The sequence below is a fragment of the Heptranchias perlo genome, chromosome 25, assembly GCF_035084215.1.
Source record: "Heptranchias perlo isolate sHepPer1 chromosome 25, sHepPer1.hap1, whole genome shotgun sequence".
Taxonomy (NCBI): domain Eukaryota; kingdom Metazoa; phylum Chordata; class Chondrichthyes; order Hexanchiformes; family Hexanchidae; genus Heptranchias; species Heptranchias perlo.
In genome coordinates, this window is record NC_090349.1 from 33,745,418 (window position 1) to 33,762,688 (window position 17,271).

A 17,271-nucleotide genomic window follows, 5' to 3' on the forward strand; every position below is an offset into this window, starting at 1 on the left:
AAGTCAGAATGTGACTTGGAGGTGATGGTGTTCTCGTGACATTGTAGCTTTTGTCCGTCCTGGTGGTAGAGGTGGCAAGGCACGGTAGCATAGTGGTTATCTTACTGGACTAGTAATCCCGAGTCATGTGTTCAAATCCCATCATGGCAGCTGGGGAATTTAAATTCAATTAATTAAATAAAAATTTGGAATAAAAAAAACCAGTATCAGTAATGGTGGCCATGAAACTACCGGATTGTCGTAAAAACCCATCTGGTTCACTAATGTCCTTTTAGGGAAGGAAACCTGATCTGGCCTATATGTGACTCCAAACCCACAGCAATGTGGTTGATTCTTAATCGCCCTTTGAAATGGCCTAGCAAGCCACTCAGTTATAGAATTACATAGAGGAAGTACTAGAGGGACTGGAATCCTTGAAAGTTGATAAGTCACCAGGACTGGATGGATTGTTTCCTAGGCTATTGAAGGAAGCCAGGAAGGAAATAGTGGATGCTCTGAGAATCATTTTCCAATCCTCACTAGATACAGGGGAGGTACCGGAGGCCTGGAAGACTGCAAAAGTAGTACCATTGTTTAAAAAGGGTACGAGGGAAAGGCTGAACAATTATAGGCCGGTCAGTCTTGCCTCGGTGGTGGGCAAGCTATTAGAATCAATACTGAGAGATAGGAGGAACTGTCACTTGGAAAGGCATGGTTTAATCAGGGATAGTCAGCATGGATTTGTTCGGAGAAGGTCATGCCTTACAAATCTGATTGAATTCTTTGAGGAAGTGACAAGGAGGATTGATGAGGGTAGTGCAGTGGATGTTGTCTACATGGATTTTAGTAAGGCATTTGACAAGGTCCCACATGGCAGACTGGTCAGAGAGGTAAAAGCCCATGGGATACAGGGAAGTGTGGCAAATTGGATCCAAAATTGGCTCAGTAACAGGAAACAAAGGGTAAAAGTCGATGGATGTCTTTGCGAATGGAAATCAGTGTCCAGTGGTGTGCCACAGGGCTCATTGTTGGGTCCCTTGCTGTTTGTGGTATATATTAATGATTTGGACTTGAATGTAGGGGGCATGATTGGCAAATTTGCAGACGACACAAAAATTGGCCGCCTAGTTGATAGTGAAGAGGATAGCTGTAGACTCCAAGAAGATATCAATGGGTTGGTGGAGTGGGTGGAGAAGTGGCAAATGGAGTTCAACCCGGAGAAGTGTGAGGTAATGCACTTAGGGAGGGCAAACAGTAAAAGGGAATAAACAGTAAACGGGAATATATTGAGGGGTAGAGGAAGTGAGAGACCTTGGAGTGCATGTGCACAGGTCCCTGAAGGTGCCAGTACAGGTAGATAAGGTTGTGAAGAAGGCATACAGAATGCTCTCCGTTATTAGCCAAGGTATGGAATACAAAAGCAGGGATGTAATGATGGAACTGTATAAAACGCTGGTAAGGCCACAGCTGGAGTATTGTGCGCAGTTCTGGTCACCACATTACAGGAAGGATGTAATTGCTGTGGAGAGAGTGCAGAGAAGATTTACAAGAATGTTGCCAGGGCTTGAAAATTGCAGCTGCGAGGAGAGATTGGATCGGCTGGGGTTGTTTTTCTTGGAGCAGAGGAGGCTGAGGGGAGACTTGATTGAGGTGTACAAAATTGTGAGGGGCCTAGATAGAGTAGACAGGAAGTACCTGTTTCCCCTAGCGGAGAGTTCAAGAACTAGAGGACATAGAAGGATTAGAGGGGACATGAGGAAAAACTTTTTTACCCAGAGGGTGGTGGGTATATGGAATTTGCTGCCCGAATTGGCGGTAGAGGCAGGGACCCTCAACTCTTTTAAAAAGTACATAGACCTGCATCTGAAGTGCTGTAAGCTGCAGGGCTACGGACCGGGTGCTTGAAGGTGAGATTAGAACGGGCACCTGATTGTTCTTCGAGCCAGCGCGGACATGATGGGCCGAATGGCCCCCTTCTGTCCTGTATCTTTTCTATGGTTCTATTTCTAACCTTCTCCACACGGATTGCAGCGGTTCAAGAAGGCAGCTCACCACCACCTTCTCCACGGCAATTAGGAATTGGCAATAAAAAAAAAAGCTGGCCTTGCCAGCGACGCCGACATCCCATGAACGAATAAAAGAAAAGGGCAGGGAGGCGTTGTTGAAGTAACCTTGGTGAGTTGCTGTAGTGCGTCCTGTAGATCATATATGCTGAAGCACCACTGTCACCAGGTTTAATGTCCACCCCTCCATTCCCAATCAAGTGAACTGCTCTGTCCTGGATTGTGTCAAGCTTCTTGTGGTGTTGTGGTTACACCCATCCAGGCGGGTGGTGAGTGTTCTGTTACACTCCTGACTTGTGCCTAGTAGATGGTGCATAGGCTTTGAGGGGCCAGGAGGTGCGTCACTTGTTGCAGACTACCCGGTCTCTGAGTGGTCTAGTTGGGCTTCTGGGCAGTGGTGACTCCCAAGATCTTGTTGGGGGACTTGGTGATAGCAATGCAGTTGACGGTCATGGGGAAATGGTTGGGCTTTATCTTGTTAACGTTTGTGATTACCTACCATTTATGTGGCACAAATGTTAATTGCCACTTGTCAGCCCAAGCCTGTTCCGCCGTAGGCTGGCATGGGCTGCTTCGTTATCAGAAAAGTTGTAGGTGAAGGTGAACACTGGAATCGTCAGCAAACAGCCCCACTCCTGACTGTGTAACAGAGGGAAGATCGTTGATTAAGCAGCTGAAGATGGTTGGGCTGAGGAGCTCCTGCAGTGATGACCTGGTGCTTAAATACTTGGCTTTCAGGAAGAATGACCATCTTCCATTTTGTCAGGCATGACACCAGTCACTGGAGTGTTTTCTCATTGACCACAGTTTTTCTAGGGTTTCTTAGTGCCATACTTGGTCAAATACTGCCTTGATGTCGAGAATGGCTGCTGACATCTGGCATTCAGCTCTTGTCTGGATCAAAGCTGTGATGAGGTCTTGAGCTGAGTGGTTCTGCCTAACAGCAAAATCCAATCTGAGCATTAGCGAGCAGGATGAAGATGTTTTCTCTTGGAAATATTGCACCTTAAAATCCATAGTTTTTTTTAAAACTAAAGTTGAATATTGTGTAATTATAGGGAAAAAGTTAAAATAATACAGCTGTTAGACAGCGCCTTCATTCAGCATGTTGTTCAATGAAGTGATGGCATGTTGGTTTCCGTCTGTGACTTCCCAAGGAGGCCAGTCATTGCAGCCGTAGAACATCACTGCCGGAGTTCCTCAGGCACGTGTCCTCAGACCAGCCATCTTCAGCTGATTCATCAATGACCTTCCCTTTGCCGTACTTTGTCGGTGATGATTCCACAGTGTTCTTTGCCACCATGAATGGAAGCTATACATTTGTCCAAAGAGGAAGGACAAGGGAAATTTGGAGGGCAAGTTACGCTATCTAGGACTGCTGTTATTTAGCTGGCAGTCTTGTAGGTTTCCTTCATGTTTACTTGACTGGGGGATGGTGTGGGGCCCAGGGAGACTTAAGATTGAGAGGAAAAATTTTAACTTAAAAGGGAGGTAAATGTGTTTTGTTAAGCCAAAAAAAAGACAAGTGTTGCTTATATTTCAAATTCAGCTGCCAGTAATTTGAAAGTCTTGTTGAATTGCTGGTGCAAATTTACAAAACTATGCCAGATGAGAGTTCAATGTGGGGAAGAGTGAGGTCGTCCACTCTGGATCTGAGAAAGACAAATCAGAATATTTTCTTAAAGGTGAGAGACTACGAGTTGTGCCGGAGCAAAGGGATTTAGGTGTCCATGTACACAAATCACTAAAAGCTAGTGTATAGGGACAAAAATTAATCATAAAGGCTGATGGAACATTTGCCTTTATTTCAATGGGATTAGAATTCAAAAGTGAGGAAGTGATGCTTCAGTTGTACAGAGCCTTGATCAGACCCCGTATGGAGTAGTGTGTTCAGATTTGGGCACCGAACCTCAAAAGATACATTGACTTTGGAAGGGGTACAGCACACATTCACCAGGGTTTAAAGGGTTAAACTATGAGGACAGATTTGCATAAACTTGGCTTTTATTTCTGAGTGTAAAAGGTTATGGGGTGATCTATTTGAGGTATTTAAAATGATTGAGATTTCATAGGGTAGATACAGAAACTATTTCCTCTGGTGGGGCAATCCAGAACGGGGGAGGCCTAATCTTAAAATTAGAGCTGGGCCATTCAGAAGTAAAATCAGGAAGCATTTTTTCCACACAAGGGGTAGTGGAAATAGGGAACTCTCTTCCCCCAAAAGACTATGGATGCTGGTTCAATTGAAATTTTCAAGACTGAGATTGATAGATTTTTATTAGGTAAGGGTATCAAGGGATATGGATCAGAGGAGTAAATTGAGTTCAGATATAGATCAGCGATGATCTGAATGAATGGTGGAACAGGCTTGAGGGGCTGAATGGCCGTGACCTATTCCATGTTTCCTGTGTTTGACAGAATTGATATCTTCTTTTCACTGCTGTCTTGCAGTGCACAATCCCTGCCACAAGATGGCAGTAAGCTTTTGCAATGTCATACGGTAGTGTTTGCATTTTACTTCATAGATTCGTAGAAAGGTTACAGCACGGAAGGTATTGCATAGTATTCAATAGATTTGTTCGTTTACCTGATAGTCAATTTCCACCTTTCTATAGTAAGATTTCACAAAGTTGAGGAGTAATTAAATGTTTTAGCATCACTTGTGGTAAGTTCTGCTTTGTCTCCATCAGGTGTTACGGAAAGGGTCTGGAACACTTTGTGAGGCACTCCTGATGGTCCAGGCTTTTCACGCCAACATAATCTTCCCAAACAAGCAAGAACAGGTCTTCAATAAGCTAACAAATGATGGTCACGTGCTTGACTCGGAGACGTATGTAGGAGGACATGTGGAGGCTTTGGAATCGGGAGTTTTTCGCAGTGACATACCATGCCGGTTCAAAATGGTGTGTATCAGAACTAGCACTGCTGCCTTCACACTTCAAACGCACAACAGAAATTATGGAGTTTATTTGAAATCTGTGTGAACCTGTGGTGTAGAAGAGGGTGAACTGCTGCACACATCAAAATTGCTGCTCACAGTTAAAATCAATGTATATGTTGTACCACTGCTTTCAGATGTTAGTAACACCTGTATGAAGCTGCAGTCTATCAGTACAATTCCTTAAGTGGGGAGAGGGTAAATATGGGTTATGGGGTTCTTCACTGACCCCATTCATGCTGCATTGTGCTGAAAGAGACTTGGAATCACAATGTTATAGCACAAATGGGTTGGTCAGCCCACTGTGTCTGCCAGTTTTTTTATCTCCTTGAGCCATCAAATTTAATCCCACTCTCCTGCTCACTCCACATACTCTTTGATATTCCCTCTTTTTAAGTAACCATCTAAATCCCTTTTTAAAGAACCTGTAGACTCTGCTTCAGCATCGATTTGCAACAGCTAATTTCACATTCTAACTACCCTCTGCGTGGAAAAACATTTTTCTAAACTTCCCCCTTAAATCTTTTTGTGATTTTAAAAAAAAATATGTACCATCTCATTAGAGCTGTACCTGCCCATGGAAACAATCCATCACCATCACCTACCTGTAGAAACTAACAATCAGTATTAATAATCTTGAAGGCTTCCATCAGGTTGTTCCTTGACGGGAAGAATGCTTCTGGCAGGCAAGGCTGGTCTTGCATGTCTTTTCTTGAGAATGGAGCCTCTGGCTGTGTTTACTGCCGTAGGAGAGTTTAAACATTGGGTTGTGGCTGTGAGTCAGATTTGTGACCTGTTTGGAGCTAATTAATTGCTAAACCTATTACCATGATACCTCATTTTTCAGCATCAGTACATTTGCATTACAGTGGACAAGAATAGAGTGGGAGGACAATGTTTGGGACCCAATTACTGAGCAGAGGTCAGAAGCTTTTGCATGGGATCAAGGGAAATTCTAAGGGAGGACCCACACCCTTTCCTCCCTAGTCGCCTCCTCTGACAATCTTACCTATGTACTCGCTGTTGGATAAAGAGTACCATTGCTTCAAATTTTGGGAATAGGTCTGCTATCTACTGTCTTAGCCAGGGACGGGAACTTGTCAGCGTTCTTTGTCGTGTGTTCTTGGTCAGTTTTATTTTATATATAAATTATGAGTACAGCAGTGCTAGTTATGAATTTAATACAGAGATTTAATAGGAATTGCAAGCTTGTATCAGAATTTTGTTTCAGACATAAAGGGGGTGATTTTAAACCCCAAGAATGGGTGGGTTAGGGATGGGTGGGAGTTGAAAATGCTTGTTTTTTTGAGTCGCAACCGCAAAATTTTTGGACTTAACATTCCCAGTGGGAAGCCTGTACTTTTCCGCGCCGACGTTAAACCCAGAAATAAAGCAGGGTTGCGGTCCCGACCCAAAAAACAACTATTTTCAACTCCCACCCGCCCTCAACCCACCCATTCTTGGGGTTTAAAATCACCCCCATATTGTTGATTCCATTTTCGTTTCTTGTTGTCTTCCCTTTCAGAACCCAGCAGCGTTTGACTTCTTGCTGCAGAGAGTGGAGCACACCCTCCGACATGCCATTGAGGAGGAGGAGAAACTCCCCTTGGAACAGGTCACCAATTTCCAAGAGGTGAGTAATGTTACTATCTTTGTTGTGTGTGTGCTGTAATTGCGATGGAGGAATTGTTCCATTTCAGCTACCTTTTTAAGTAAAAAATTTTTTAGCGATGTGACTGTCCAGTTCCCCTTTAAACACTTCAATTGACTCTGGGGCAGCATGTTCCACATTTTCACAACCTTATGGACTTATATGGACTTCCAGAAGGCATTTGATAAAGTCCCACATAAGAGACTGTTAGCTAAGATAGAAGCCCAGGGAATCGAGGGAAAAGTACGGATTTGGTTAGGAAGTTGGCTGAGCGAAAGGTGACAGAGAGTGGGGATAATGGGTAGGTAGTCGCGTTGGCAGGATGTGACTAGTGGAGTCCCACAGGGATCTGCCTTGAGGCCTCAATTATTCACAATATTTATTAATAACTTAGATGAAGGCATAGAAAGTCTCATGGGTGGATAGAGAGAAACTATTTCCGCTGGTTGGGGATTCTAGGAGTAGGGGACACAGTCTAAAAATTAGAGCCAGACCTTTCAGGAGTGAAATTAGAAAACACTTCTACACACAAAGGGTGATAGAAGTTTGGAACTCTCTTCCGCAAACGGCAATTGATGCTAGCTCAATTGCTACTTTTAAATCTGAGATGGATAGCTTTTTGCTAACCGAAGGTATTAAGGGGTAAGGGCCAAAGGCAGGTATATGGAGTTAGATCACAGATCAGCCATGATCTTATCAAATGGCGGAGCGGGCTCAAGGGGCTGAATGGCCTACTCCTGTTCCTATGTTCCTAACCTTCTTGCACAATTTTTTTTGCATTTGCTTTTAACTGGTTTAGTTCGAGTTCTGAAATTATAATCCCCATTGTTCTGTATTCCCTATCTACCCTGATGATTCTTTTCATTGTTTTAAATGTCTTAACTATCTCATCTCCTGGGAAAATAACCCAAGTTATCCAGTCTCATTAAAGCTCAGTCCCTTCATCCCCACTACCATCCTGGTGAATTGTTCCTGGACTTTTTCCACAGCCAGTATATCCCCCTTTAAAGCTGGTTGCCTAAAACTGTGTATAATATTGCTAATTTTTCATAGTATTTATATTTTTTAAATAGTAAATTTTTTATAGTTTCTTAAAAATATTTTATAGTAAATGCTGTTTAAAACATTTTTGATTAACTTATGTTTTTTTCCTTCTGATTTTGTATTGTGATTCTCTTGTATGCCATGCAGTTGTGAAAAGTAACAGAACCCACAATCCTTGACCGTGTTGGTTGGACAGTTCTTTTATGTTCAATATACATACAAGTCAGTACTGCTGAAAGAGGAAAGGAGTTGAACCACATGATTGGATGTCTTGGGTTGTGAAAGTTGTTACTGAGTGACTTATGCTCAACAGTAGTTTCACTTCTGAGGAGTTTCAGACAGGTTTATTTTCTCCCCTGTAGGTGTGTGATGAAATTAAAAAGAAACTGAACTGTTTGAAGGAAGTCCCCAACAGGATTGAATGTCCCCTCATTTACCACTTGGACGTTGGGGCCATGTACCCTAACATCATTCTGACCAACCGCTTACAGGTACTGAGATTATTAATGTTATGTTAGCTTGTGGTTTAAGTAGAGGTGTGAGTGGGGATGTCTGCCTTTCACTGAACTAAATTATCTTGGTATGGTGATTCAAATTGTAGTGCTCCTCATCTGATAGCCTAACCAGTGGTTCTTCCATGCTGCCGATGACTCATACTCTGCTGAATATGTCAGCATACTCTGCTCAAGAAAGGAAGAGAAGCTATATATGATTACATAATTACATTGTCCAGTGCTGTAAGTATTGGTTTAAATGTTGGATTACATGTAGCTGAGTGGGGAAGAAATCAACGCACCTACCAGTTTACAGTTGTTGTTAAAAATTAAAGTTGATCATGGCTCAAGTTCCTAGTCTTGCTCAGACTGGCAGAATCTGCACTCTGCTGAAGCAGAAGAACTTCCTCTGAGCTTGCGTTAAAACTAGGATTGTCAACCAATCAATCTCATGATAAAATTTTTTAGTATGCTCAACTCAAAAGAAAGCTCACTATTTTCTTTGAAACACATTACCCCTTGACTGATCTAGGCATAGATATGAATTATAAAATCCGAAAGCTTACTAGGCCTTCAAAAACAACAGTAATTTCAGAATTTATTTTAAAAAGATAAAGAAAAGTTGGTCACAGCTTAAAGTTAAGGCTACAGGACCGGACAGCAGGGTCAATAGCTAATAAATTGTTCATTCACATTGCTTCTGTAAAATTATGTGCTGCTTGCCACTGTGCTCAGACCCCTGAGGTAATGAAACCAGCACTTTAAAGGACCAGCGTAATCTTTATGGCACAAATTGGTTTCATTTTGTAATGGTTTCAGCAATAGAAAACTAAGTGGCATCCAAAGAACTTGCTTGCCAAATCTGACGAAAGGTCTTCGACCTGAAACGTTAATTCTGTTTCTTTCTCTGCAGATGCAGCCGCACTTGTTGAGCTTTTCCTGCATTTTCTGTTGCCAAATCCTTGTTCATTTCATCTTGGTTTTAATCGCACATTTAATTAGTGCAATTACTGCATTGATCTTCAAGTTTGTTTTATTACTGATATTACAACCCTGCATAAAACCCTGTTTTCCTATTTCTGAATTCATACTGTTGGTTGCTCTTTTCTATAACTTTTTTTGCTTTTTATATATCTTGTGCTGTATAATTAATTCAGTGTAACTTTTAGTAGGAAGAAAATGCTTTTTGACCGTAGATTTGTAGATGACTTGTTCAGAATGCATGATTGAAACTTTGAATCAAATTTTTTGTTATTAGATGTGATTCACTTTTTTTCTATTTAAATGCCTCCCTGAAGTATTTGCACGTTCATTCTCGGTGAGCCATGGGTGAATACCTTTTTAAAGGAGTGTTTGAAAGCTCGGAGGCTGTTGGGGGTCTGGTGTTGAAAGAGTTCATGGAATCTGAATCACCGATCTACAGCTATAATTTATAATCTGATCTGAGGAGACCATAACGGTTGGGACCAGAAAAATATTTCTGTGCAATGGTGTATGTCACTGATTCAGTTGACTACTTGATGCAGTCATTGAGTACAAAATGTAACAAATGGACTTCCTAGCATGAATATCACGGCCTAGATTTTCCGATTGTAGCACTGACAATAATATTATGATTGGAAAACCTAGGCCTGTATCTCACGAATGTAATTACTATCAAGTACATCAGCTGAAGTCTAAGAAGGAGATACATTTTTTTTAAGTGACAAGTCAGTTGAGGAGCAATAGGTGTCTTTATAGCTTCTCTTTCTTTCCTCTAAGCCATGCCATACCTGAGCAGAGAATGCTGGCGGCATTAGGAGTAAGGAGATTTCTTTATGCAAAGAGTTGGACATACATGGAATGCCCTACCAGAAAACATGGTGAAAGCAGAATTTCATTATAGCTTTTTAAAGGGAAGTGGTTAAATATTTAAGAAAAATTCTGAAGAGTATGGGGGAAAGGTAGGGGAGCGGAACTAAGTGCTTGGCTCTTTTCGGAGAATGAAGGTGTGATGAGCCGAATGGACTCCTCCAGTGCTGTAGAAGATCCGATGTTGGGACAAAGTAAAAGGAGCTTTGCTTGCTTATGTTACTGGGAGTGCTTGATGTTGCAAAGCAGGGTTGAAATGGAAAAATGATTCATGCTTAGCAGTGGTATCCCTCATCTTGAACACAAAAATTCTACATGCTATTACATTGGTAGCTGTTAGCCTGATACAATTTTTGTTCCTCGTTGACCAGAGATGTTCAAGATGAGCTTGAATGGATTCAAATTAATTGAACTTGGAGCCTACTCAGCTATATGCTATTATCTGATTATCCATTCATCTACTGCTAGCAGGCCCAGACAGATTTGTTTGTGATGTCTAGTGCTAGCTCTATATCAGATGTAGTTTGCTTGTTCTTTTATTATCGAGTAATCAAGTACAGAGTGCTTCTAGGTAAAATTTCCATTTGTGTTAATAGTCTCACTATATCGTATCCCTCCTTCCTGCAGCCTTCTGCCATGGTGGACGAAGCCATCTGTGCAGCCTGTGATTTCAACAAACCAGGTGCAAACTGCCAGCGCAAGATGACCTGGACGTGGAGAGGAGAGTTTAGTGAGTAGAGTTATTTGCATGGAGTGATGTCTGACATGTAGTCCACCTTTCTCACACCTTCAGGGTCCTGTAATAATTTGGAATAGTTTTACACTTTTATAATGTTCTTTTGTACAGAATTTGTTGTTTTTCTAATGCAAGATTTTGCTTGATGGCTTTGTCAATTGTAGTAATTACTCTGCAGCACCCAGGGTTTCTTAGATTTGGTAGCACAGTAAATGTCCTGGAGGCCATTGACCATCTTGCTTATTAAAAATGTGTGAGCGAGAGAGAACTGGGTCTTTTTGAGGTAATGGCATTTCTTGGAGCTCAATTAGGAAGGTTTAATTATTTAACAGGAACTTTGATTAAACATTTTTTTTCACCCTTTTCTTTGTTTCAGTATTTCATTAGTGAATGCATTGGAGAATTCAACCCAATTTTACTGAATGCAAATGCTGTATGCTTACAGAATCCTAAAAACGAGAGAAATCAGTGTCTGAGTCCTATAATCTGTTTTAGCTGGTGCTGGTCAGGTAGTCTGATAATGCTATCAAACACGTAATTATCTAGGGTTGTAGGCAGACCTCCAATTTATGGTGTTGCTGAAGGTGGTATTCTGTACTTTTTTTTAATATATCCTGTCTTTGAATATGATTGTGGTACCAAACCAGAATTTATCTCTAATAGAAATTTTAATTTGGCTACACACCAATTTCTGCTGTTCCAAACAAGGTTGTACTGTGCATGGATGGCATGAACAAAAATTACAATTTACGCTCTTATTCCACCCCCACCCCCCGCAATGTAAATCTGGAGTTTGTAAACACTCATTGCAGACAGATGTGCAGAACGTACTTCAGCTGTTTTCGGTATCTGTTAACAAAAGCCACTGGTACATATCAGGACTTTTTGACAATTTTTCCACAAAAAGGGTTTTGAAAATAGTTAGTTTTAATGTGGTTTTTGTTTTAAACAAAGTGTATTCTTGCAAGTATTTTAAAAGAGGCACCTAGATGGAAGATGGTTAATATGCTAACTGGAAGTTGTTTTTCCTAGAGACTAAGCAATTAGCAATTTTTTGCTTGTCAAGATAATCAAAGAACCCCTTGTACCCATTTTATTGGAAAGTTCTTTGATCCCTGTCTGTGAAGAGAACTAAATAGAAAGAGGCATTTTGCAACAGGAAGGCTGTGAGAGCAGTCTGACTTCTAAACATAACTGAAAGCTTTAGGCAGGCTGAAGGTTGGAAATGCTGGATGGGCAATTAGGAGACATCTTGTTCAAGTCGAATAAGATGACCCACTGATTTTGTGAAGCATGGCATTTCTTTATTTTGTATCATTATGTGAAAATAAGTTGTATTGATTGAACTAAGTGAATGCTTTGTATGTTCACTCGCTGTGAAACAACGCTTCAGCATAAAGCTTTGCCTCAAAAGTGTTTGTGTGGCCTCCCTTCAGAACGATCAAAGAAGCATTCATATGAAAGACGTGAATATCCACTCCAGATCAGATGGGGATGCTATTGTTGCATCTGTGTGTTATGCTACCGTGAGAGTAGATACAGGGCATTGTGAGTCAACTCCCATGAAAGTAAGACACTTCAGATCACTTATGAGACGACTGACACCACTGAACCTGGTCCCATTTAGTGGATGTGATGTGGAGATGCCGGTGATGGACTGGGGTTGACAATTGTAAACAATTTTACAACACCAAGTTATAGTCCAGCAATTTTATTTTAAATTCACAAGCTTTCGGAGGCTACCTCCTTCCTCAGGTGAACTCCATTTAGTGGAGTGGGTGTTTAATAAACAGTTTTCCTCTTTAACCAAAGGTCAAAGATGTGCTACAAACGTAAACCTCATCCTCAATGATTTGTTCAGGATTGCAGTTCCTCGGTGAGACTCACTGCTGTAAAACTTAAGTATCTTTCTAAAGAAAAATGAAGCCAGGACAATGTCACAGAAACACTCCCCACACTCTCTGGAGATGATCATCCTATTGTGTGGGTCAGATTTAAACCCAAATTTGATAGGATGTTTGAATCCATTATGCCCTCAAGTTCCACCATCACTTGCACCCTTCAAAATTATTATGCCAGTATGGCATTTTAACCCTCTCCTCCACCTATCCGATGAGCAAATAACATTTTTCTTTGTAGAAACAGTCACTCTGTACAAAGCTTTTGTGCATGAGAAACTGTATAATGCAGAGTATTAGCAAGTCATTTGTAGAACACTTAGCGGTAATGAGACATTAACTGGTTTTAAGTACTTAGCAAGACATACAGGAAATTGACTCTTAATGTTTCAGAAAAGTGCATTTACACGGGGAAGTCGCTATTGTGTGACTCGTAATCTCCACTCTTTGATATTTCCCTGTTGCCTTCCCACCCCGCCCCCCCAACAAGCACAAACGTGCAGAACCTATGTGTACTGCTTTACCCCAAGCTTGGCTTTCTTTACCTCCCTGACATTACCTGCCGCAGTATTACTACTTCCTTTATTTCTGAAATTTATCCACACACTTATTGTCTAATTTGGCTTGTCTCTTCCCTCTAAACTATAAACTCATTCCAAATGCTGTACTCCCGTGACCTCTGTCCATGCTCAGCTTCACTGGTTCCTCGTGTCCAGCATTTTGGCATTAAGATCCTCATCCTCTCCTTCAAATCTCTCCATGGCCTTGTCCCACTCTACCTCAGCAAACTTCTGTAGTTGTAAGTTACTGCACACATCCAGATTCCTTTTGACCATGACCTACTCTTTCTTTCTTTGCTCATTCAGTCCCACCATGGGTGGCAGCTCTTTCAGTCTGCCCTCTCCCTTCCTCCTATGCCTTTCGGTTTTTTTACCTCTGCCTTCCATTTGTTTTCTTGTCTTTTTTTCCTTCTGTGTCTACTCCTCTGCAAGTGTAGATTACAGAAAAGATGCAGCCTCTGGATTTTGAGTCAACAGGAATAGCTGTTGAAGCATTTAGAGAGAAAACTATTCTATAAAGCATACAAAAGTGTAATAGGGATTATGGGTCAACTTTAACTCTTGGTGAAAAATGGGATCCTTACTTCCTGTTCCTGCTCTATCTGGCCTACCCTGTTAGTACAGATTTCACTTAGACAACTCTATAGAATTACTTTTTGTGATATTTAATGTTGCATTAATTCTTGGATCTTAAAAGATTTTAAATTTGTTCCAAACATGAGTCCCCACGTGATCATTATATAAAAATAACTCAAGCTTAACTATAGTAAATTATGCTTCTTAAAATGGCATGCTAATTTTGTGGTGGTTCTTTGTAGTGCCTGCCTCACGCAGTGAGTACCATCGTATTCAACAGCAGCTTGAATCTGAGAAGTTCCCTCCTGTTTTCCCAAATGGCCAACCACAAGCTTTCCATGAGCTATCCCGTGAAGAGCAGGCCAAGTACGAAAAGAAACGACTGGCAGGTAAAACTAAATTAATCTTTCATTAACAGCGATGCTGGTTTGTGTTTGGGGATCTTCAATTTTATATGTTTTAGTTTCTTGTATTTGTACATTTCCTTGGGCTACAGATATCCTGTGTTTAGGAAGTTGAACAGCCACCTTCTTCTAGGACTACCCAATGGTCACTGAGGGGTGTATGGTAGTAAAGTAATTTGTAGCACTCCAAAAATTTAATTGGCTGAAATCAACCAACTCAGTACATTGCTGTGCAGTAGTAAAATGTAGTTGATTGATCCTCCAGATGGAAATGAACTCAGTAACTCAAATATTTTCACCATCGTAGAAAAGTTTGTGCAACTTGTACTGCCATTCACTATGTGATGCACTGCTTTCTTATTTCAGACTATTGCCGCAAAGCTTACAAGAAAATCCATATCACTAGGATAGAGGAGCGAGTAACTACAATTTGCCAGCGTGAAAATTCTTTCTATGTAGACACGGTGCGAGCTTTCCGTGATAGGCGGTATGAATTTAAGGGTTCACACAAGGCAAGATTTTGCACATCCATGGCTTTTTTTTTTCTATGTGGTCAAACTCTTGTAATTCAATATCATTCTTTTATCAACATGGCTTATAGACCATTCTGTATTGATAAATATTTGATATTATCTTGGAAAATCCATAATCCAGTTTATCTCTTTATAGTTTCATCTTGTTTCTTCCCCACCCACCACAAGCAATTAACTACATTTGACCTAGTTTATAGATTTTCTTTGAGTCATCTTACCTATTTTAAGGCTATAATTTTTGCCCTCATGAGAAACTGATAATGTAAGCATCAGCTTTCAACTGTCACCTCGAAATTAGAAGCCCCACTTGAGGCCTTGAGCACATAATCCAATGCAATACTGAGTGGTGCATTGTCGGAGGTATCATCCTTCGAATCGGATGTTAATTTGAGGCCCACCTGGTTGCCACATTTGCCTCCGTCAGTTACTGCACTTTAATGTAATAATATGTAAAGCGTTTTGAGATATGTGTTAAGGTGATATGTAAGTGCAAGTCTATATTTTGATTTTCCTGATTCCTATCTTCACAGTGGCTTTTATTTAACTTTTTTTTCTAGGTGTGGAAGAAGAAACTGTCTGCTGCCATTGAATGTGGAGATGCTGCAGAAATCAAGCGTTGTAAGAACATGGAGATCCTGTATGAATCCCTGCAGCTGGCACACAAGTGTATTCTGAACTCCTTCTACGGCTATGTCATGCGCAAAGGGTTGGTAACGATTTGAATACAAATGGTCAAGTGCTTGTAGATAGAGCTTGTTACAACAGCAATAATTATGGGACAGAGCACTGGACTATCAGCTATAATAGAAAGCCAATAGAATACTGGGTTTTATGGCAAGAGATATAGAATATAAAAGTTGAGATGTAATGGTGAATCTGTATAAAACCTTAGTATGGCCACAGTTAGAATACTGTGTGCAGTTTTGGGCTCCACACTATAGGAAGGATATTGAGGCAATAGAGGGGTTTACAGTGCAGATTCAGTATGATGCTGGCTTGTATGAGCAAATACAAATAACGATTTGAAAAATTGAGGCTATTTTCATTAGAATAGAGGAGATTACCGGGTGATTTGATAGAGGTATTTCAAATTATGACTGGATGGGACAGAATAGAAATAGACTGTTTCTGGTAATTGCAGCGTCTAGAACAAGGGGATATGATTCAAGATTAAATGTAAGAGATTTAGGACAAACAGCAGGAAGCTTTTTTATACAGTGTTGAGGCTGTGGAATGTACTTCCAGAGTTAGTGATTGAAGCAGAGACCATGGCAATATTTAAGAATAGGATAGATAGACAGCTGCACCTTGCCAATAGAATGATCCATTGTGCATTACACAATGCTCCTGTCCTTTTTAAACAGCATGTCTTCTGACTTTGCTTTCCTCTCCAGTGTAAAATATTGAATTTATTTTTAATGTGACTCTTTCCCCCCGCCCCTGCCAACACCTTGGCGATTTCAGTTTTAATGTTGCTAAGAGCTGGTTGACGAGAAGAACCTCTACGAATAAGAAGAGGTCTAACCCGGTATTATTCCTTTTGAGTGCTGGTTATCTTTTTTTTAAACAAGCATGAAGCTATGTGGGACCTAAGCTGGTTTCTTATATATTTTAACTACAAATATTATCGTAAGGTATTCTTTGATCATTTATCAGCCCATATCTTAAATTCCTATGCTAATATCCAATGATTCATTGTTACAAAATTGTGTGTGTGTGTGTGTGGTCAAATATTCGTTTGTGCATACTGCAAAGAACCTTGTATTGAGAAAGACCTCCTTGTATGTTATCCTCTACTCTAGTTTGGTTTTCTTGTCCATTTGTATGTGTGTATCCTGTATTTCAAAGACCAGGGTCCATGCTAAATGGTAAAATGCATTTTGCAGTCACGAAGGTCGTAACACATGGAACAGACTGAAGAAACGGGCTTTTGTAGTATTTGTAGAGGCTTGAAAATGGGACCATTTTATACTTTCAACTGAGGATACTTTACTGCTACTATAACAATACTTTACACCAAAGTCAAAATGTGTGTGAAATCCTAGGAAATAACTTTTTTTGTGTGTGCTGTCTGACAGGGCTCGTTGGTATTCCATGGAAATGGCTGGCATCGTCTGTCACACTGGAGCTAATATCATCAAGCAGGCCAGAGAGCTAGTAGAACAGATTGGGTAAGGGAGTAATGGGATATGGACTCCGTGATTGTTAATTGTTTCTTCTTTAAAACCCTCCTCACTTGTCCCTGTTAATCTACAACTGTCTTAACGCTGCCAATGGTGCAGCGGACGGGGATGCATCAGGTAACATTTACATATTGCATAGGACTTACAGCATAGAAACAGGCTATTCGGGCCATCTGACCTATACCGGAGTTTATGTTCCACACGAGCCTCCTCCCACCCCTCTTCACCTATCCTTATTTGGATATCCTTCTATTCCTTTCTCCCTCCTTGCTTATCTAGCTTCTCCTTAAATGCACCTATACTATTCGCCTCAGCTGCTCCTTGTAGCGAGTTCCACATTCTCACCATTCTTTGGGTAAAG

The 17,271-nt window shown here is 40.8% G+C and overlaps 1 protein-coding gene across 1 annotated transcript in view; it reads left to right on the plus strand.

The window, feature by feature from the left end:
• Positions 1-17,271, plus strand: part of pole (polymerase (DNA directed), epsilon) — a 125,261-nt gene that overhangs the window by 24,480 nt on the left and 83,510 nt on the right. Inside the window, exons 15-22 of the mRNA XM_068005940.1 lie at positions 4,733-4,945; positions 6,506-6,613; positions 8,038-8,166; positions 10,648-10,750; positions 14,033-14,179; positions 14,561-14,706; positions 15,285-15,433; positions 16,806-16,898. Of these exons, the coding sequence (XP_067862041.1) occupies positions 4,733-4,945; positions 6,506-6,613; positions 8,038-8,166; positions 10,648-10,750; positions 14,033-14,179; positions 14,561-14,706; positions 15,285-15,433; positions 16,806-16,898 (1,088 nt within the window). The remainder of the gene's footprint in view (positions 1-4,732; positions 4,946-6,505; positions 6,614-8,037; positions 8,167-10,647; positions 10,751-14,032; positions 14,180-14,560; positions 14,707-15,284; positions 15,434-16,805; positions 16,899-17,271) is intronic.